Source organism: Chanos chanos, chromosome 8, assembly GCF_902362185.1.
Source record: "Chanos chanos chromosome 8, fChaCha1.1, whole genome shotgun sequence".
Classification (NCBI taxonomy): domain Eukaryota; kingdom Metazoa; phylum Chordata; class Actinopteri; order Gonorynchiformes; family Chanidae; genus Chanos; species Chanos chanos.
In genome coordinates this window covers 39,033,884-39,056,265 of record NC_044502.1, presented here as the reverse complement: position 1 = coordinate 39,056,265, position 22,382 = coordinate 39,033,884, and the positions used below count along the sequence as shown (strand labels likewise).

Here is a 22,382-nt window from a genome sequence, read left to right as displayed (position 1 = left end):
GTGATTATACTACCTCTAATAGTGCACCCTTCATATACTGAGACAAGACTAGCTGTTCTGAGTGCTTAGTGAAATACGGCTGCTAGATTATTCATGTCCCCATTTGACTTTGTCCTGAGCTTCTGTTGGAGATTTTCAAATTTTGGAATGACGAAACCCACATCCACCATTGTGAGTTGCACATTACTTTGACATTTTAATCTCAGATAATTGCCAGGAATGTGACAAGCAGCGCTCCAGTACTTAATATACAAAACAGTGGTACTATATATCAAAAGATTATACAGACCTGTCCAGCAGAAATCACTACATGAACTCCTCAGCAAACTTCCAGTTGGATACTTATGGAACAGCATAATCCGTTCTTTTTGTTGTTGTGTTTATATTACTTATGGTTTGAGTCTCCAACTCAGTAAAACTAAAATGAAATGGTTTATGCACTGTTCACTCAAAAACATGAGATTCAAATGAATAAAATCGTCACAAACATCTTACGAAGATTTAATGTACATTTATTCTTACCACATGGAACATATAGTATAAAGATTTCATACTGATAAATGATATTCATTGAGCCAAAAAGGGAAAAAAAGAGGAATTTACATTAAGTTTTTAGCTACATAGTTCGAAATACAAATATGCAGAATCCATATCACTGGAGAAAAAAAAATCTCAACTGTGTTTCTTCATCTAGAGTTTATTTTGTTGTACCAGGAGATGAAATTAAAATATTTCAGATGTGTTTTGCTGTACTAAGGAGGAACAGTGAGGGTGAGGGGCCAAAAGGTGTTTCAGTTTATATACCTAGCGATTTGATGCAATGAACCCAACTTGAGTGTCCACTTTCATTCTTCATGAACAGAAAGACTGAGAAGCATTAGAGTGTGTGATAGAGATAGAGGGAGAAGAGTGAAATGAGGTGTAATGTACAACATCTTATATACACCACAGCCATGGCTGCTTCTTAAGTTGAAAACCTGTCCTAAGAGGTGATCTCTTTTTAAGGGTCAATTCATACAATCAAGGGTTGAAGAGAGGAGGTAAGGGTGTTGTAGGTTCTTGATACTTTGGGGAGAAAGCCTTTTTTTTTCTCTTTACCATCAAACTAAAAACATTTTAAAAACTATAGTTGAGCTGTTGAGCCAACATTTCTCCTTGTGAAACAGTGTTACAGTATGTTTACAGTCATGTGGAGAACTGTACAGAAAATGTCTACAATCTACTGCACAGGCCTCCTTTGTAAGGATATCTGCTTTGACAGCCATTAAGCTGGTTCCTGTGGGACTGAATGTATATCATCCAAATACAGCAACTATACCAAACGGAGAGTCCATTAGTCTGATAAGACTCCAAATATGAACCAGAGATTTGTACTCATTGAGCCCTCCAAGGGGGAGCAAAGGGCACAGTTAATCTCCAAACTTACTGTAAACGAGACAGCAACTTTGGTTAAAAGTTTTTTTTTTTCAACTATTTATTTTATTTATTTTATTATAAAAAAGTACTTCCCCCTGGGTAGCACACAAAATCTGGGGTTTATGTCCATGTCATCTGGTTGGCATGAAGTTCAGTCATTGTCAGTTTGCCGAGCCTCTGGTTCACAATCCACAGTTAAATTGTGACATCCTTCCCAAAGTGAAACGCAGCGAAAAGGGTCAGAGGGTGGAATCTGAAGGGGCTTGCATAAATTAACAAAAAAAAAAAAAGAGGGGGGGGGCAGTCACTTTTCTCTACTTTTCATTCTCCACACACCACAAATGTACCAGTAGGAACAGGAGACAGGGAGGGAATGAAAACCAGAGAAGGTGGAGCTATCGCTCCCCACAGCTGTCATGACTGGCCAATCAAAAAGAGTACATCACAGATGACATGGGACACCACTGAGTTCATTAGGGGAGAGACGGAGAGGTCCAGTAGCCGTGATTCATAGAGCGTGAACTCCGAGTGGTTCTCCTCCACCCTGGCTAGGGCATGCAAAGCTCGTGCTGCCCGTCGCATCATATCCACACTGGTGGGTTCAAACGGCGCCCCCTGCATGGAAAGCAGAGATCCCTGACTCTGCTGAAACTGTGTGGCAGCTAAGCTATCCTCAAGGAAGCCCAAAAGGTTTCCAACACTGCCCTTCTGCACCGCGATGGCACGAGCCGCAAGACTGTCGCCTTGGGCAAGGTTTGCAAGCAGCACAACTGCCATCTCCCTGCAGACAGGCACCTTCCGCTCCCCAACGAGGCGCACCAGGTTCCCAAACAGCTTCTCCAGGCGGCTGAAGGGAGGTGTCGCCAGAATAAGGTCCACATTATTGTCCTGGATGCTGAGCTTGCTAAGTGTCTCTAGGACCAGTCTCTGAGGGGACAGAGCTCCGTTCAGCCCCAACGTGGGGAAGGGATCCTGGGCCTCAGCTGAGGGGCAGACAGCCCAGTGGAGTAGGCCGTCTAACAGAGGCAAGCAGATGCTCTCAGTGTAGATAGAGAGGTCCAACTGGCCCGAGATGTTGGCCAAGGTCACAAGGCAGTTCTCACGCAGCAGCTCCAAACAGTCCCACCACCACTCATCCCTGTTGTTGCCCATGCCCTCATCAGCCTCCTCTTCCTTTTCGTATGTGAGAGGTGCTTGCTTACGTTCAGGGTGCCGATGGTGCAGCAACACCAGACGGCCCAGCAGCAGTAGAAGGCCTGGATGTTTGGACATTTCCAGGTCATTACCAGGGACAAAGGACAAGCTGCGGACAATGTTGGAAACACATATGCAGCGACGGGAAAGCGAGTCTTGCCAATCAGAGATTGTGATGAGTGGAGCTTCATCCTTGCTATGTGGCTCATCCTCTAAAATGGTGAAGTTCCTTTGACTTGGCAGAGTAGAGCCACTATTGGAGGGTGGGGGCTTGACCTCTGGTTTTGTTTTCTCTGACTCTTCCTTGTCTTTCTCTTTCTGTGACGCGTCTTCAGAGGCTGGGCAGTTATTCTCATCCCTTGGCTCCGAAGCGGCATCAACCACCTTTTCTGCAGCTGCTGGCTGTGAATTCTTCTGTTCTTCTTTTTTCTCCGTAGCGGATGAAGATCCTGAAGACGTTGGTGTCTCCCTCTCTTCCCTCGGTGGTTTCCTCTGTTCAGATGTCTGACTGGGTAGTGGTCGTTCCTGTGGCTCCAGCAGATCCATCTTACTCTCAAAGTGGGTCTGGATGTGCTCTGTCGTATCTCCCCCACCAACACTCCAATGCACCAAGCCACTGTCAAACTCTTGCAGCCGGCCTAGTCTGCTCGAGCAGTCCACTACAAATGGGTCCTTCTTCCGTACCACTTTCAATGGAAGCTTATCAAACTTGCTTGCCTGTTTGGGCTTCTTCTGGGAAGCGGCGGGATCTGTGGAGGGTGGTTCTGATGAACTGTGCTCTTCAGATGAAAGGGCCTCCTTTACTTTGCCGTCTTCTGTTTTCACCTGCGAGTCACCACCTGACTTCTGTTTATCGTCTTTTATGTGCCCCTCTGTGACTCGTGTTTGCTGTCGTGATGATGAATGCTCCTCTTCATCTTCTTCCTCCGTCTCTCCATCCTCCTCCATGCCATCCACTAGCGTTTCATCCTCATCTGCGCAATTCTCCTCTTTGAGAGCATTTGGGTCCAACAAGGTTCTCTGACCAGGATCACCAACTTCATACTCCTTCAGGATGCCGAAGATCTCGATGAGGCAGCGCCGGAAGTACTCAACTATCAGTTCCAAGAAACCAGGAAGCTGTAACATAAGAGCATGCGGTTTAGCTACCCATAGGGATTTACAGGGCTGGCTGAAAAGTTACACAAGTAATCTAAGACTCTTAATCCAAGACTCTCAATTACAGATCATGATTTATTGCACTGACTTACCTGACAGAGGTTGAAAGTAGAAATACTGTTGTCATCATACAGCAGAATGTTAATGGTGTCCAAAGCCCATGTGCTTTCAGCCAGTAAACCCGATTTCAGAGACATCATAACTCTCCATGCTTCTGGTGTGCCTATGAAGGTAAAAAATCGACAAAGATCACACTCAAGTACTCCACAAAACTACAAATCATTAAGTGACACTCTGGTGTAACCCATTTCTCTTACCAATATCTTTCATGGTGAGCCGTCTGCGTGGTTTCAGGACTGGCTGGGAGGCTTCTACAGAGCCCGGAGGAAAAGGAAGATCCCGTCTGATCAATGGAGGTTGTACCGGGGGAGGAACAATGTGTGACGCAGGGACTGGGGGGCCTGCCTTTTGCATCTTTATGTTACTGTGTTGCATGTAAGGAGATTTGCTAGGAGAAGTCCTGTTTTCCATGTTACGGGGCATGGGTGTGGGGCTGGACACCTGTGGAATGTGGTTCTGCATGGTTTGGGGAGACTGGTAGTTAGACTGCAGCGCTCGGTTCATGGTCGGGCCAGCCCCAGCAGGACCGTAGGGTGGCTGCCGTGGCCCGGGCCACTGCCCTTCGTGGTTCATGCGTTGTTCAGATGACATCATCTCCTCGGAGCGGTTAATGCCATGATAGCCAGGACCCTGTGTGGGCCCGCTGGGAGGATAATTTGGATAACCCATCTCACTGCGACCCTGCCACATGCCACCCTGAGGGCCATCAGGGCCTGACTGCATGGGACTGCTCATCATCTGTGGCGGCATGGCAGACTGGGAGTTGGGACCAGTCCCTGCCTGCATACGGTCCCTACCAAATGGGAAGGGGAACTGGTTCTGTGGTCCAGGTGGGCGCCGCTCTGAGCCAGGGTAAGAGCCACCGTATTGGTTGTACATGTCCTGCTGACCCGTTGACGGGCCAGAGGGAGGAACCTGAGGCTGCTGTTGCTGCCCACTGAATGGCCCACTGTATATGTCACCCTCATGGTGCCGCTTTGCAGGAGGATACCCTCCTTCACCAGGCCTCTTATAGTTCTGAACAACACAAAAGGTAACAGTAAAAATATATCAATTTTGGTAAATTTTTCGATTAGACTCTCAAGTTTATTTATAAACAGGCCGCTTTATCACTCACCGACTGTTGCTGAGGGAACATTCCTGGCTGCTGATTTGGGTACGGGCCACCAGGAGATGGACCCTGGCCGGGATACTGATTACCATAGGAATCATGTCTGCGGAGAGAGCGATATGTTTTTCAGTAGCAATTCCGGTTTAATTTTAAAAGTGCCTGGACAAAAATTCTGCTGAGATTCTTGTGAAAAGAAAGAAATTGGCAGCACTGGTCATTTACTTAAAAAAAACACTTATAAATGAACCAACCGCTGTTGCTGAGCAGGGTAACGGTTTGGCGAGTACATCCCAGTATCAGCATTGGAAGGCATCAGGTTTGGCTGTGGTACTCCAGGTCCCATGCTGCCTTCTGGGCCCATCCCAGACTCAGGCCTACACATAAAGAGGAGAAAAACAGAATTATCACCCAATGCACATAAGGCTTCTCAAAAAGGATTAATTTAGAGTTTAAAGCATTTAGAGTGTAATGTGGAGGTTGCTGTGCCTTACCTCCTATCATAACCGGGACCATATGGATACTGCTGTCGCTGACCCATTGGCATGCTTCCCATGGGACCTGGAGGTCCACGGTTATACTGTTCTCCGAGTCCACTGTTTGGACCCTGACTAGAGGGTATGAACTGCTCCCCAACTGGAGAAAAGACAACAACATTTAACTCAAAAAAGCCACAGTATCCTTCAGGATAGAACTCAAAATGTGTCTTCATCATAGCGGTTCACCATTATTTAGAAATATAGATAACCTGTTGGGTTTTCGGTCAGACGCCAAACTCTCTCGTTGGAGAGGGGAGCTCAATTCTCAATTTTCAGAGGCAAAATAACCGCAACGTTTTGACAAAAACCTGTCTTAATCTAGACAGAAACTCCAAACCTTTCTAGGTCTGAAGTTGGCTGCCAAGCCATCAGTATTTAAGTTCCTCTGCACTGGAGTGTTGAGTGAATGACCTCCTTCAATATACAGCATTTGGTTTCAGTATTTGTAACCAGGCCTCTTTAATAAATGTGCATTGGCAACATTCTAAAAAGACAGACAGACTTGACCAAGCTGACAAACAACTAGCAGGATACGACCACAAATTCAGTTTAGTGCTTCTACCTTTTCTCATGCCACCAAAGGGGTCCTTGTTGGGCTCATAAGGACCCATCCGCCCAGGCATGTCTGGAGTGCCCATCCCAGGCTGATAGCCTGAGTTAGGGGTCATAGCATTTCTCCTGGAGAAGGCTGGGTCATTGCTATCAGCAAAAGGATCCTGCAGGTTCACACTGCTCCTAAGAAACAGAGTGGGTAAGAAGCCATCCAAAGACTCCTAAAGCGTTTTAGAGATTGATACAAGGATGATTCTAAACTCACCTGGCCCCTGTCATAGGGGGCATCTGACTGTGTGGGGTGGATGCAGGTGTAGGGGGCTTCAGGTCTCCTCCTTCAGCCATGGAACTGGTGGTGGACTGTGGAGTCTGAGGTCCCTGAAGAGAACCAGATCCAGCTGCACCCAAAAAAAAAAAGGGGAGAGATACACATGTAAAACCGCACCAAGCAGAGAGACGGAGTTCATCGCAGTGACTAGTGTATTATTACTTGTGAGTCTGCCTCACACTGACCAGGAGAAGGAGGCTGAATCTTGGTCTGGTTCTTTTTGCCTTCTGTGGACATGATATCAGGTGGTGGGTCTTCGCCACGCTCGATTTTGCACTCAAATGCGTACAGACACTGAATATACTGTTTCTTCAGAGAGCTGGCTGCACTACTTGAGGTACCAACATTCAGGTTTGTGGCAAGCTCCCGCCATTTTTTATTCTTGTTCACCTGCGGACAAGATAAAATCTTGTTAAAGGAGGACACATGAAGACATTTATATATAAACTTCAACTCATCAACCTCATCCATAAATTCTTTCTCTTGGTTGTGTGCGCACTAAGGCGCACACTCTCATCACCTGCCCACATCCTCACCTGTGTGAGACCACCTATCTCCTTGACCGATACGTAGAGGCGGAAGAGGTCGAGGGGCTTGCGGCCCACGGCAGGCAGGTTGTTCATGCCCATGGCTTTTTCTTCGATGAAGGCTAGATAACGATCCACCCACATCTTCCTCTCTGGCTCCGGGCCGAGCTCATACAGACGAGTGATTTTCTCGTTCGTCGTTGTGGAAGAGCTTGACTTCTATGCAGAATTACAAAAGCGGATCAGTGGATGAACAGGAAACATGAAATGTCCTATATTACCACACCCATATGTTTACTTTTTTTTTTTTTTTAAAACCATTGTGCTAGAAAGCACTGCTCGCAACATTCTTTCAAGATGAAAGATAGTGACAAGCATGCATTAAAATCACAAACATCTTGCATTCTGGTGAGTTGAACTTTAATACTAACAGTGGCGGATGGGCTGGTCACCTTGGATTTTGATTCTGTTTTGGGGGTCCCTTCAACTTTGTTGTTCAACTTCTGGGCCTGGTTTAATTTACCATCAAGACCAAACTCTGGGCCTGGGGACATGCCTGGACACAAAAAGCGTTTAGTTAAAAAAAATATAGTAAAACCACAGAAACTGAATCATGTATGATCAATCATATTTAAAACCACATTTAATTGCTTTATAGTTATCCTCCAAAAAAATCCAACAATAACAAATGTCCAGAAACTTATCAACAGTTGAAGTGTTTTAATAAATTATCAAGACAGAAGAAGCATTTACTGACCATGGATGAGACATAAAATACTGATGTAACCGGACTACAGCATTATGACAATCAGTGTAAAGCAGGACCTCTGTGGATCATTCTCACCACTGGAATTGTTGGCCATGTTGCTGCCCATAGGGTAAGGTGGTCCCTGTGTGTTCATCATGCCAGGCATGTTGTTCATAGTAGGGCCATAGGGAGGACCCGACCCCATCATACCAGGAGACATGTTAGGATAACCAGGCATTCTGCAGGTTGTAATACAACACAGAATATTCTCAGTTTGTAAACCAGCAGAAGGGAACAGAAAATGCTTTGGTTTAGTAACTGACAACTATCCGTAGCAAGTGTGATTTAAACAAAGGCATTTCCCAGAGTCTTTTGAATTTCGCCAACACACATGACTATCCTGAGATATATGGTAGCTGTTCAAACTGAGGTTATTAATCCAGACACTTGTATGCTTTCAGCTCTGCTCAACAATGCTGAAATACCTCAATGTGCTTCTCTTCCTGACAGCAATGTTAACAGAGGCCTATGGTGTCCAGTTCAAAGCCCTGCAGGGCTATCTGTCCCTCATCTGTCTGTCTAGCTCAGCTGCTCTGCCTGAGTGCTGTAGCCCTGTCACTGCTGGCCTTGTCTAACCTCGCCTTAGACCATCTCCACTGGACCTTTAACACACAGCACAACCTGACAGTCAAAACAGTCCTACATGACACATCTCACTGATTTCAAGTCAAATCTAGGTACTTGACAGTTTCTTTAGACTGTGCACAAACACATACGAGGAGGCAGTGTGTGCAGCAGTGTCCTATGATATGTATCTGCCATAGCCATGACTGGAGGATATATTTGTGTGTGAAATCAGCGATACATCATGTACAGGTGTTGGACATGATTATTACAGGGCTCTTTGAGCTAAGCCAAAGAGTTATACAGAAGCAATGTATTTTCTGGGTATACCTGTTGTGTACTGAGTTGGTGGCTCCATGCTGCATGGCTCCTGCTTCCTGGGGCTTTCGGTTAAGGCCTGGCGGTGGGCACATTCCTGAGCCCACCTGTGGAGGCATGTTGGCCATGTTGGGACCCATGTTAGGACCCATGTTGGGGCCCATGTTGGGACCGTAGGGTCGAGCACCCATCTGGCCCGGAGGCATTCTGCCAGGTGGCATGCCTGCATACGGAGGTCCTCCTCCTTGCCCAGGTATAGGATTCATGGAGCCACCCATCCCAGGACCAGGATAATTGGCATTAGGCATTCCACCATACCCTGGTTGCCTAGGGTAACCTACAGAGACAGGGACTTTTGTTAGCACACAAAGTTGTTTATCATCATCGTCGTCATCATCATCACGTGGGTTACTGATTACTGAGAAATGCTCAACAACGAACACCTGTCATCACAAACGTTCTATGCCAAAAATGAGCAAAATCGTTTTTTAAAACCTCCAAAACAAATTCATGACATTATGAACAAGACAGCATGGAGCACGTATGCCACACTGTCGGGCCTGTGGAGAAGTTATAAGTCCCCTGAGTGAATTAGCAGACTGTGGTGCAGCTCTAGCACACAGTCACAGTGGCAGCTCAACTGACGTGAGCTGTGCTACGTCAGCTGCCTTTTTTCACCAAAGCTAAAAATAGCGAGACTGTGATCCATTGGGCAGAGAGAGAAAAAGAGAGGAGAGAGGGAGACAGAGAGAGAGAGAGAGAACAGACAGACAGAGAACACAAGCTGAAACCCAGAACAAAAAGATGTAGCTACACAAACTTATTAAACTCAAACTAGCACTCACTTTTATTCACAATAATTAGTTTCGTTACGACTGTCCCAGTTCTGTCACAATCGAATGAGAGACAAACTTGCAAATTGCGACTGTGCACTCAACGGAACAAGAATATTGTCGTGAAACAAATTAGAGGTGACAAAAATTACTCAGTTAGGGACAGGAGTACAGACAGTTCTGCAAAATTATAGAACAGGTGCTGAGACAAAGGTGATTGGCACCGTGTACTTCAGCATACTTTCCAGCTGTCCACCATGGTAACGGCAGTCACCCATCCTGAAGTGGATTCAGCTTCTGCTCCACGCTGGCTATTTAACTGCCCAAACAGTACAGTAAGGTACGAAGCCACTTTTAAAATAGCGGTTCAATGCAGCTGGTGCCGATTTACACATGCCAATTAAATAATGCTGGTTTTGGAGACTCTCTGTTGACGAGCAAAAATAAATAAAGTAAAAAATAAAAAAGGCACACAGAGAACCTTCAAACTGTACTTGGCCAGACAACATTACATTTAAGCAGATTCTGTGAGTGGTTCTCTCCCGTTTCCCAGTCAAATTTAGATTTCTGATGGACTAATGGCTGTGAACATGAACTGTGCTCTTTGCCTGGGGTAGCTCACCTTGTGGACCATACTGCCCACCCTGCGGGCCATAATTGCCCATGGAGTTGTTCTGCTGATAAGGTCCCATCCCAGCGAGCATCTGGCCTCCGGGCGACTGACGAGGTGATAAGGCAGACCCAGATTGAGGAGACCCATAAGGGGGCATCTGAGGGTTCCTTTGCATAAATCCTAAAAGAGATAGAAATGACAGAGAGCAAATTCATTTATGAACTATTGAACATTTGAGTAAAAATGACAAAAAACTAACTTCTGAGAACCAGCTTACCTCTCTCTTGGGCCATGCCAGACTGGTTCATGGAAGGGTGCAAGATTCCATCAGACTGTACGCTAGGAGGCCGAGGGGGCATCTGATTCCCTACGCGGAGAGATTAAGGTGCATGTTGTTCAGAACGAGAGACACGGCACTCCACACACAACCTGAGCTGAGTGTGTCGGTGAGAGTACCTTTCACTGTTTAAAAATGTTAAGCGTGGTGTACTGTCCTGGCCTCACCTGGCATGGTGGCGGGAGAAAGTGGACCAGAGCGAGACGGGGTGGCACTGGCAGGCGAGCCCACGGGTGAGGGCGAAGGTCCGCGGATGCCTGGCAGGTGAGGAGAGGTGTGAGGGGAAAAGGGTGACTGGGCGGGGTTACTCTGTTCGCCCTGGCTGCTGGATACACCAGACGTGCTGACACCAGGGCTCAGTGCGCCCTCAGTGCCTGTTGGCAGGTCATCAATGGAGCCAGACAGATCCTACAGTCAGAGAGAATAAGATAGATAATGCATGCTGAACAGCACTGTCCTCCACACTGTTCAGCGTAATGATATTTCTGGCTCAAATCATTGCCTGTAATCTATTCAAAGATAATAAAAGTAACTCTGTGTCAAAGAAAAGAAATTGCACCCACACTGGCACATATTTAAAACACCCTTGGTATATTATATATATAAAAAAAGTTTTTAATTTGTAAAATGCAGAGTAAACAGAACGTGAGAGAGTCTGTAGTGCTTTTGAATCAGTCCAGCACCTTGTGTTCTTTATGCTGACACATCACATTTTTAATGTGAATGAAAATTGTTAGATAAAGATTAGATAAACTATGAGATTACTGCAGTGCAATGAATGAATGAATAAATAAATGTTTTATTTCAGTATCATACTACTATATTGGCTTTTAACACACCATTCACTTGACAATTTAGTATGCATCAAGTGATGTCTGCTCTGAAAAATTAGTTGGAGTCAACAGAAAAATCTGATTATACGCAACTAAACTTCCCAACAGAGGCAAACACACATCTCAAAAAAATCTTTTCAGTTCACATATGTTTAACGTGAAGTGTTCAAAGTTTACCTTCTCAGAACACATTAATGAAAGAACAATTTTGTTTCATATGCATGACATAATTCGAGAGATGCAGGCGATCATTTATTCATATTGTATACAGGACTTAATCTTAAATCAAATCAGACAGTGACATAAAAAAAGCATCTTATCCCGCACCAGATCTAGAATGGCTAAAATGAGTTTACACATCCTAAAATGAGCATGTACTGACCTTTCACTTCTAGATAAGTTACATATAGTTCAGGCAGGTAGTGCTCATTTGATTTTTACAGTGGAAGCTCAGGTTCACCTATTCCATCCATTAAATGCCACAAAGGTAGACTGTGTAAACAAACTGATGTTCTATAAATCTCAATGACGAAAATGAAACCTAAATGCATAGCGAATTGCAGAAAAGCCAATTAAATCTGTACCGCATATTATCATGTTATAAGGGATGAGATTTCAGCCAAGTTCCAGCAGCGAGAAATCAGTAAAAGAAATTTAAGATCTGCACTGCTTTCAAAACTTTAACACAGTCAAGAATTTCACACAACTCACATTGATGCGGCAATCAATGGCATGGCAAACCTGTTCTGGGTTTCCCTATCAAAAGCAAACATTCCAACTGTGACTCCTTTCTAATACAAACACTGAATTCTCTGACACATTTCTTGCTAGGTCAGACACAGACTCACACACACCTAGAGGCTGTTGGCCTTATTTACCTCATGTAGAGAGAGAGAGAGAGAGAGAGAGAGGGGAAAGGGGGGGGGGGGGGGTGATAGCGTCCCTGGGGTTGCCATGGTTACAGTAGTTGAGCAGCACGTGTGCTGAGTCAGCACAGCCAAGTCTTTCCATCTGTCCCTCTCAGATTCACAGGTCACAGAGCACCTTCTCTCCCTCTCTTTTTTTTCCACTCTCTCCTCTCCCTCAAGCACACACAGTGACTGAGACATGAACTGTGTGCTTTCAAAAACAAAATCTGACGAATATAACCTTCCAGGAATGATTCTGCAAATTCCTTCAATACCTAGATTTCCTAAGTCCTCGGGCAAGAGGACTTAAGATGAAGGGAAGGTGCCGATACCTAGTAAATTCAGCTGATCGTGTAGCACTCTCAAGCAAATCTAAATGTGTCTACAAGTGATCCTGAAAAGGTTTTCTCTTCACATCCTGATGCGAGGACCATTCATTCACTGAGGTACACGTGGCATATTTCACAATCACAGTATTGATATATTTGCTGGTTTCCACCGGGTGCATGACAGGACACTTACTCATTATTTGCCCAGTTAAAAAAAACTCACATATCTTTTATAGTATCTGATTACATTTATATTAAAAAAAAAGTAACCAAAAAAAAAAGAATTTTCAAAGATTTGTCCAACTCAACATATCTGAATTTTTCCAAATTGCACAGCATAATCGTCACTAAAACAACTAGTTCTTTCCACTGGCAATCTCCCATTCATATGGCTGTAACAGACGGTGTTCATGAGGACATGGGGCATGGTGTTGAGGTCCTACCTTACACACTAGACAAGCTGCACAGTCAGTCATTGTATAACTGGACTCCATTACTCCATTTGTTCTAAAGGTGAAATGCAAATTTAAACTGACTTCTGCTTTAGCATTGTTTGTTGATAATATTTGCGCACCCTAGATAATAGGCCTACTCATGAAAATTATCATTTATATTTTCTCCAAATCATTACCAAACTATATGTAAACAGCATTTTGGTCTACATACAGATGTATCAAGACACTCAGAATAGAGGTTTGGATTAAGAAACCATGTTTTTTTCCTTCTGACATCCATAATATCTGAATTTGCTGTTCTACAGGTCAATTTTTCAGATTCACAATAGCAATTGCATGACGATACTTTTTCCCCAAGACCAAGTTCCATCAACCTATAACACATGTTCCTTTTAAATAAGAATGAACCTATCACGCTGCACCAACATCTACGGATTACAGTTACAATGAAATCTTTCACAGCAGTTTCTGTTTGTAGAAAATATGTACATTTAATGTTATTATTTAATGAGTGAATTTCTGAATGTTCCCACCTCACTCATTTGAGACATCATTGAACACAACCCCGGTGAGCAAAGATTTATGAGAAAGCACTAAATTTTCACATTAACAAGCTAATGATGAGCTGAGTAATGAGATGGAAAGATCACCTCCATAGGTGAACACTGCAGGTGTAAATTTGTGAAAATGATCCAATTTACAATGATAAGTATTAATTCAGTCGTAATCTTCCAAAAGCTAGAGTCCCACAGGGCTTCTGTGCGAGCATGAAAATTAAAGGAGGAGTTAAAGATCGGGACACACACACACAGAAAGCAGGGGGGGCAGGGAGAGAGAGGGAGGGAGAGACAGAGAGTGAGAGAGACTGACTGATCAACTCACAGGCAAACTGGAAGGCCGGCCCTGCATGCTGACATCCTCGGAGCCGCTCTTGCTAGAGGCCATGGGCTGGTTGGATGAAGGGGCACTAGACTGGGAACTGAAGGACTCCTGGGAAATCTCCTGTGAGCCAGTGAGCAACAAAAAAAAAAAAAAAGCTGAATGAATCCACAGCTGCACATGACAATGCTGGACAAAACTAATATGCATAATCTCACGCACACAATGACTCAAGATAAACAGCCAAATAACACGGTCACACATACACATTCAAATCCACTGCCTCAGGTCACTTATTTCCACACGAGAAAGCCGACACACTAAATGATGGGATTACCTGAGGGGCAGGAGGAAACCGCTGGTAAGGTGACTGTTGTTGTTGTTGTTGTTGCTGCTGCTGCTGCTGTTGCTGCTGCTGTTGTTGTTGCTGTTGCTGTTGCTGTTGTTGTTGTTGTTGTTGTTGCTGTTGCTGTTGCTGTTGTTGTTGTTGTGGTGGGTTCTGAGAGTATGGTGTGGGCTGGCCTTGTGGTAATTGTCCATGACCCGTGGGCTGCTGGGAAGCAGGTGTGGGTACCTGGTTGGGCTGTTGTGATGGAGGCTGTTGCGGCCCTTGGCCAGGAGAATAGTTTGGCTGAGCCTGAGACACAGGAGGAGCCTGCGAGCTCCCCTGCTGCTGAGGCTGCGATGGGGGCCCCTGCTGCTGGGAATAGGGTGGCTGACTGGGCTGGGGTGCCGGAGGCTGAGAGTATGGCGGCTGGGGTGGGCCTTGCGGAGCACCTGGCACTGGCATTGGCCCCTGAGACTGCGGGGGCATGTGGGGCTGTTGATAAGGGGCTCCTCCCTGGCCACGTGGGCCGGAGGGCTGAGGTGGGTGGGACTGCTGGGAATAGGGTACCTGCCCGCCCGGCTGGCCAGGAGGGGGCTGTGAGTATGGAGACTGCTGTTGAGAATGTGGACCTTGGCCTGGCTGGCCATAATAAGGAGGCTGGCCTTGCTGCCCATAGCCCCCTGGTCCCTGCTGTCCATATGAAGCCATCTGTACAGAAACAGAACATCTAACTTAGTCACCACATCCCATATGGGTCCACACTGATACAACATATGGGTTGAAATATATCGAGCAGATTTGAACAAAGAAGCAAAAAGTATGCAAAGTTCTGAACACTATACTGTCACACTGAACAATGCATGTGTTATTGAACTCAGTAGGAAGGGTTCTCATTAGTGATGTCATAGCTGTTTTGTATTCCCAAGTTTTTTTTACACAAGAACATGTAATTAAAGAAATTTAACCCCACAGTTTAGTGCATATGTAAGCTAAATCCTCAAGCAAAAGGATGTGAGGAAGGTACTACTACCTAGGTAAATGTAGATTTACTCTTACATGAAACTCTAATTGTGTCTACAACTGCCTAAATAGGTTGCAACAGTTCACATTCTGATGTGAGGACTAATCAGTTATTGAGGCAAAGACGTTAGCATACTCAAATATCGATATCAGTTAATTTACTGGTTTCTACTTTATGCATGTATGAAATTTAAGGTAAGGCTCCCTCAGTCCCACTTGACAGTAGTTCCTGATATCATAATAGTACCTAGATAGGAGAGTCATGTATTACTGTGACATAACAGCACATATATAATACAAAGTGACCAGCAGAATTACTGGTTGTTGTATGAGAGGTGTCAAATGAGTGACCAAACCCTCCCATCATACTGTATATAAACCTGTTATGACAAAGGCTGTGCACAGTACAGATCAAAAGCATGTGGTCAATTTTTCCATTAAAAAAAAAAAAGAACTGATTAGAAACAGACAACTATGATCCTACCTGTAACATTACTAAAAAAAAAAAAAAAAACAGCTATACTTTAAGACGGGGAGCGGCGGAGAGGGAAACCACTGACCTGCTGGCCATACTGCATGCTCACCGGGGTGCGCCCCTGCATGCCCATGGGGTATCTCTGAGGGCCAGGGGGTCCGTAGCCCTGACCTGGATAGCCAGGCCCCTGCTGCGCTCCTGGAGGCCCTTGGTGGGGTTGCTGGGAGTACGGGCTGCCTCCTCCGTATGGCTGAGCTCGCATTTTCCCCATCTGATCCATAGAGGCTGGAGTCTACGGGCGCAGGATGAAAAAAAAATAATAATAATAATAATAATAATAAGATAGTGGATTAACACTGCATCTATGTATATCTGCTAGTACATAATATAAGAACACGGTATAGGAGTTTCATTTTATTTCAAGTGAGGCATTTCATTTTAGTATACAGTGAGCCGATAGTAAGGAAAGGACACAAAGCACTGTGTATGGGTACGTGGCTGTGTGTGTGTGTGTGTGTGCGCGCTCAAACTTCTTTTGGTGTGCTTAAGTCAGCCTTGGAGATCAAAATGGATAACTACAGGGAAAGTAGCAGAAATGAAAAGAGGACACTCGGGGAGAGAAAGAAGAGAGCGGAAAACAGTGCGGAGTAATTTCACAGACATAAGAAACTTTCTTTCTGTGTTTCCCACGGTAATTAACCTGAGTGTTACCTTACTCTGCCTTAGTTAAGGAAGTCAACACTGCTATTTATAACTCATTTCAAATGGAGGGCAGACTGGCGAATATTTAACACATCCCAGCTGTACTCCCATTTGAGCCAGAGCCAAGGTTGCTGTTTCGTCCCCCCCTCCTCCTTTTTTTTTTTTTTTTAAGAAGGCAATCTTGGCACTGAGTGAATGACAAGCTGGAAAAAATATGGACCTCAGAAAAATGGAGAGACAGAAACAGAGAGCAGAGAGAAATTTTCGTGTTCTCTATTCTGACATGACTTTCGGATAACATTAATACAGTTTGTTGATAAGCAAAAGATGGTTGACACTCAGAAGGACACTTGAATACGGCTCTCTCTATTAAGATCTGAGAAAAAAAATTCAAATTAATTCCGGTGCATTATTGACTAGCAAATGTCAACATTAATGGTTAAAATCACCTATACAGTAGTAGAACTGAAAGATACAGGAATCAACTGGATCATTCAACATGTGAAAATGAGAGAAAATGTCACTCTCTTTCAAAAGACACTCATATGACCAACACATGTATCTTACTAACTCTAGTTTGTGTGATTCTGAAGTAATTCCTTGGTCACAATCTCAAGATGTAGGCTCAAACAAACTGACAAAGACTATAAACACCATACATTTACTCTATGAAATTAAAAATGTCATCATTATGAATATGCCAATCTGCGCATCTTTAAATGTTAACAAGAATCTTAAAAAAAAAAAAAAAAGATGCAATTCGAAAAACAGGCTGACTATAAACACATTCCTTCATAATTATAAAGATTTACGCAGGAGCATAAATTTAGATCAACTGAGGTAGATAAACTTATCAAGATCGATCAGAATCACAGTCATAAGAATAGCAGTTGTACGTATTCAGTATGCTAAACCTTTGTGTACAATTCACTTGTCTATTTACAGCACAACTAATTTCATCTTCTCTGAATGAGAACTGCTCTTCTGGTGCACCTGATTTCTACAACTTGGCATTGCTAACAGTCACTGTGGACTTTGCAGATGAGTAGTTAAGTAGGTAATGTTCCAGTTTTTCCCTCCAAAGGCAAGTTGTTTGCATTCCGAATCCGTAGAAAAATTCGATGAATGGAAGAAAAAAAAAAAAAAAGAAAAAGGAAAAGCCTGGACGATGGGCCTTCTCATCTTAAATGAAACTTGTGCCAAATTCGAGTTCATCTTTGCTTACAGGGTTTGGCCTGAAGGTGTTTCGGTTCAGAGAGAAAGCCCCCTCTGGTAAATAAATTAGACTGGCTGGGAAAAAACAGGCACTCTTGACATTTCCCAGCTTCCAAATGCTGAAATGAAATAAATAAGGGCTGCACATGGCTAATCTGCATAAGATAAAGTGAAGGCTCCCTTGGCAAGGGAGACTGCTGGCCTGCCTCTCTGATTGGCCATGGGGGATGGGGTGGATACTTTAACTCAAACAGATGGACCGGGGGCAGACAAGAAGACACACAAAAAGTGCACGGCTCCCGTCAACAGCTAATTCAGATCTAGGAACAAACGTCGTCGGATCACTCAGAAACCAAAACTTCATTTTTGATTTGCCAATACAAACAGGATATTTTGGGAAGTTCTTGGCATCAAAAACAGAAACCAGTGACTCAGGGAACACAAACACTTGAATAAAGAGCTAAAAGGGGAGGCTTTACAATTTTTGGGATAGATTGTGGAGGGAATCAGCTTCATTGGGACTAAGACATTATCACTGACAAGTTTTGATCGAGACAGGACCGTGAATAGAAGTGACACTGGTTTGCGCTTGTCGACGGTTAAGGGAGAAAAGATTTAGATTTGAACTTGAAAAGATTCAAGTTCAAAAAAACTTCAGTGTACCGTAAATGTCATCATTCATTATTGAGATGAACAAATGTGACAAAAAAAACAAGCACAGACAGAGATACCACTCAAGTTCAGTCAATTACCTGTCCACTGAACAGTGAAGACACCCGAAAGTGCACACCCCTGTTCACAAGCTAACTGTTGGACGTCAGGATGAAAGATTCATAGATTGAGAGCACACACTTCTACTCAAACACACAAAACCTTTGGAAAGATTACAAACGACTTTTCACTATTCAAAGCAATGAACTTGGGATACACTCTAACCGCGGAGCGTACCCGTATTTTCAGCAAAATGACTCCTGAAAATAAGTAAACTGTTGAGGGAAATTTCTCGTTTAACCTGACTGAAATGTTTCGAGATGGACATGATGGTGATGAATGCAGGGCCTGCTTGCGAGTCAGGACCTCTGATTTCTACCATTATATATAAAACCTACAGAGTAGGAAGCCTTAAGAGAGTGTTTTAGTCACAGCGAGCATTTTGACCCGAGTGTCACAGACGACAAGAGAAATCAGTTGCACAGTTATGAAAGGTTAAGAACATTATTCATCTTGCTGTCTACTCCCAGAGTCTATGGTAGATACCAAGAAAGTAAACAAAAACGCTACATACAAACTGTCTGTAGCAGAAATACTGTTCATCACCTGTAACTACATACCACTGAGGTCAGTAAAGAAAAACCTCACCTCAACGGACAATGCTTGTCTGTATTTTTTGCACATTACTGTTTTTCATGTGCTAAACCAATAACTATATCAATGATCTCTACAGGGCAGACCCTAAATCTTCACAAACATGAGCTGTTAGACCAGCTTTGTGTGAATAAACAAAAATATTCTGTGTACTTTATTTGTAAACCAATAACAATCAGTAAATAAGACCTGAAATGGCTGAAATGTAGTAAAATTCATTGGTTTCTGTGGCCTGTCCTTAGCCAAGCATCATACACTGCTAATATGAACTCCTGGTTTCTGCATCTTGAGGGGTTATGGAAATTTAACAAGTGCTAGAGCAAGACTATAAAGTAATCCACTCATTGTGTCTATGCACAAACAGAGAACAACTAATGTTGTGCTCTTGCCATCTCATACCTCAGTGAAATCCTTTCCTAGTAGCAATGCATTGGTCTTGAAGAGGGAAAGAGTTGTCAGGTAAACTGAATGATTAATGTGAAACACATATTCTTTACGATATAAAAGAAATGTAAGGTATACCACCAAAAATCTCAAACTGGACCATGAACAAAGAGCAGTACCATCAAAAGAAACAGAGCCAGAACTAAATTTATACCACAAGATACATTCCTACTTCCTGATAAGACAACAAGGTGTAACGATTTGCTTCAGACACATCATCATTTTAACCATACACCCCAGCAAATACAGGACAAGAGATGCAAAGCTGATCAAGACTCTTCACTTTGGACTCACATTCAACCAAAATTTTCCAAACAGGAACATATTTTAAATCCGGTCATCTTTTACTGCAAATTCTTAGATGCAAGTTAACAGAACCCTTCAATAATCTGTTTTCTGACAAAGCCCAAACAACGCTGGGCCTTTTCGGCATCATATGTTATACAGTCCACAAGAGCAAATATGAAACAAAGAGACTACACCCCAAATGTTAATAAGGTTAATAATACATTAAAACGGGGGAAAGAGAGGATGGTCATATTTTACAGTGTCTGTTATGATGTCAAAACTGACACTCTATTATGAATAGTCTCAGCACAAACTTCAAGCTTCATCTCTGTGTTTCCCTCTACAGCAGCTCTAATAAATGATGATTCATTAACTAAAAATGAATATGAAGTGCAGCCATAATTGGAGGGAAAAATAAATTTTACAAGGGATCACCAGGAATTCAGGTCGGTGCTAAAAGGGGGAAAAAAAGAAAGAAAAGAAAAGAAGAGGACAAGGAAACAGAAGCGTCATCTAAAAGTTTGAAAGGTATACTACATGAACTAATCAGAGAATTGTTGTCGTGTTACATCATATGCAATTATAAATGGCCAAGAGCACAGGATGAAGAGCCAATCAGATCACAGCTAGCATGTCAACCCAAGACCAACTGTCTCCTGGCTTTGACAGAAGGATTTTACCTCCACAATTCAAATCCCAGAGCAAAGCAATCTGCACTTACTCAAATAACTTGGCTAGTGTTTACAAGCAGCATAAGCACAACGATAACAAAATCTACAAATCCGCTGCCCGTATTATAACTTTTGTCTTTGCATATAACCACACCAGTATTTGTCGCATGATACATTTCTTTGCCACTTAAAATAAGTAATATACTGAGGGAATATCAAGGCAAAGTGCTATGAAACGCTGAGGTCTTATAAAGAACACGGAGCTTCGCTAAAATAGTTAACGTCAGTTAAGGGTGTATTTTACAGCTATTTCCCATTTAAAGGAAAATGATCCAAATTACACCATAAAATTAATAGCTTCGACAAAGACTACACAAAAGTTTTAACAGTATTAGTGTCTAAACAAAATTTACTCTCGCAAACGCCTTCTGAGCGAATAACAGTTTAATTACGTTTAAGCCGCCTTGGTCGACGAGCAAGTCGGACAAAATACGCCTTTTCATTATTTCACCCTCTTGCGACATGAGTTTCGCTTCTTCCAACATACTAATTTTGCTTCAATTAAAAATATGAGCTATTTGTGCTTCCTTAAACTGTAAAAGAGACGTTATTCTATCCAAATAAATGCTGTTACATGAGGTGGTGTATGAAAAACTAGGGAGGCAGCCATTTTAGAGTCTCTCGGATAGACAATGGCTGGCTCATTGCGTTATGAACTAAGACTGGGAATGAACAGAGCAAACAGAAACACACAGTTACACGAATACATTGTTACTGCCTGTTTACCTGATTTCTACCAAGTGGTTGCCCTGTACTTCCCGGGCTCATAGGCGGCGGGTGATGGGTCCTTTGTTGCCAACCCGGATGGCCCCCACCATACTGGCCACTACTGCCCAAGTCTGTTGGTCCCTTATTAGCACCTTCCTGGTTATTGTAGTCGCTCGGTGGGTAATTTGGGTAGACCCTTGTTGAGCTTGGGGAGGTTAGAAGTTGGTTCAGAGTTGGAGTTGATGTTGGCTGCGGATTTCCCATATTATACCTCTGATTACTATAAGATGCAGCCATAGCTGTAGATCCTCCCGCTGGTTGTTGCTTGGCTGATTGCCCCCCTACCGCTTGAGCTTGAGAATTACGCGGGGAGTTCATTCCGTATCCTTGGCCAGGGTACGGAGTTCGGTTCGGGAATGGACTGTAGTTGTTAAACTGGTGATTGGGGAAGCTATGTTCATGAGAGTTGGGCTGATAAGGGTCCATCATGTTGCTCGACAGCGCGCCTGGCCCCGCTGCAGCTGCCATGCCAGGGCTTTGTTGTCCGCCATGTTGATGAAAAGGGGCCCGGCCGTAGTGCTGACTGTAGCCATAAGAAGGTGGCGGAAAAGCGGATGCGTGGTGATGTACCATCCCGGGGTGGTTATTCCCATCGGGTCCAACGGAATCATTTTGGTTATTATTCACCCTTGGCGGGTTCCCGTTGCCGTTCTTCATCTCAGTCTCCCCTCCTCCCCCTGCATTTCCAACATCGGCCCCGTCCTGCAGCTCCCCACGACCCGGAGATCCACTCTCTAATCCCGGCTCCTTATTTTCCTGCTGCTTCTCCCCCGGTACCGACTCCTCCTTTGGGTCTCGATCCGGTTTTTTTAGCTCGGAACGCGGGCTGGTGTTGAGAGTGGTAGCGCTGGCGACCTGAGCGGCCATGATAGCTACCCCTCTCTCCCTCTCGGCGAGTCAGTCACAATCAAACGCTAAACATTGAATGTAAATACAATAGTTTTACAACCATTTACCCGTGTCCCGATTCATCCCCATCCCTTACACCGGACCGAATCCGGACTCCACCGCCGGTTCTGTTTTGAGAGCCACTTATCACGTAAATTAAGGTCCCAGGAATGAATTTAACCGACACAAAATTTGTGGGGGGTTCTATTACAGAGCTAGACTACAGCCGAGGGACGGATCAAGCCAGCACGAGGCTCAGTGAGATACAGCCATTTTACTGAGGTACGCTGAAAGAAGTGAAGTACGGACTGGAGTATCTTTGGACCACGGAACGGATTT

At 44.0% G+C, this 22,382-nt stretch overlaps 1 protein-coding gene across 1 annotated transcript; it reads right to left on the bottom strand.

Moving 5' to 3' along the window:
* Positions 1–1,517: 1,517 nt before the first annotated feature.
* On the bottom strand, positions 1,518–22,039 carry arid1aa (AT-rich interaction domain 1Aa). Its single transcript, XM_030781740.1, has 21 exons — positions 21,114–22,039; positions 15,728–15,934; positions 14,311–14,855; positions 14,157–14,235; positions 13,823–13,942; positions 10,583–10,823; positions 10,356–10,445; positions 10,088–10,258; positions 8,645–8,969; positions 7,787–7,929; positions 7,395–7,498; positions 6,952–7,161; positions 6,601–6,805; positions 6,353–6,485; positions 6,098–6,270; positions 5,491–5,632; positions 5,251–5,373; positions 5,006–5,102; positions 4,086–4,905; positions 3,861–3,991; positions 1,518–3,729 (listed from the first exon to the last, which is right to left on the bottom strand). Exons 1-21 carry the CDS (start codon positions 22,020–22,022, stop codon positions 1,831–1,833), a joined length of 6,867 nt encoding a protein of 2,288 aa, XP_030637600.1. The 5' UTR covers positions 22,023–22,039; the 3' UTR covers positions 1,518–1,830.
* Between the last annotated feature and the right edge of the window lie 343 nt (positions 22,040–22,382).

Bases quoted from the DNA above. Each gene is read 5' to 3' on its own strand.
- arid1aa (XM_030781740.1), bottom strand. From the start codon at position 22,022: ATGGCCGCTCAGGTCGCCAGCGCTACCACTCTCAACACCAGCCCGCGT. The intron at 10,259-10,355 runs GTAAGCTGGTTC...TATCTCTTTTAG, and splicing joins TGGCATGGCCCAAGAGAGAG to GATTTATGCAAAGGAACCCT. The intron at 3,730-3,860 runs GTAAGTCAGTGC...CTTATGTTACAG, and splicing joins CTACTTTCAACCTCTGTCAG to CTTCCTGGTTTCTTGGAACT.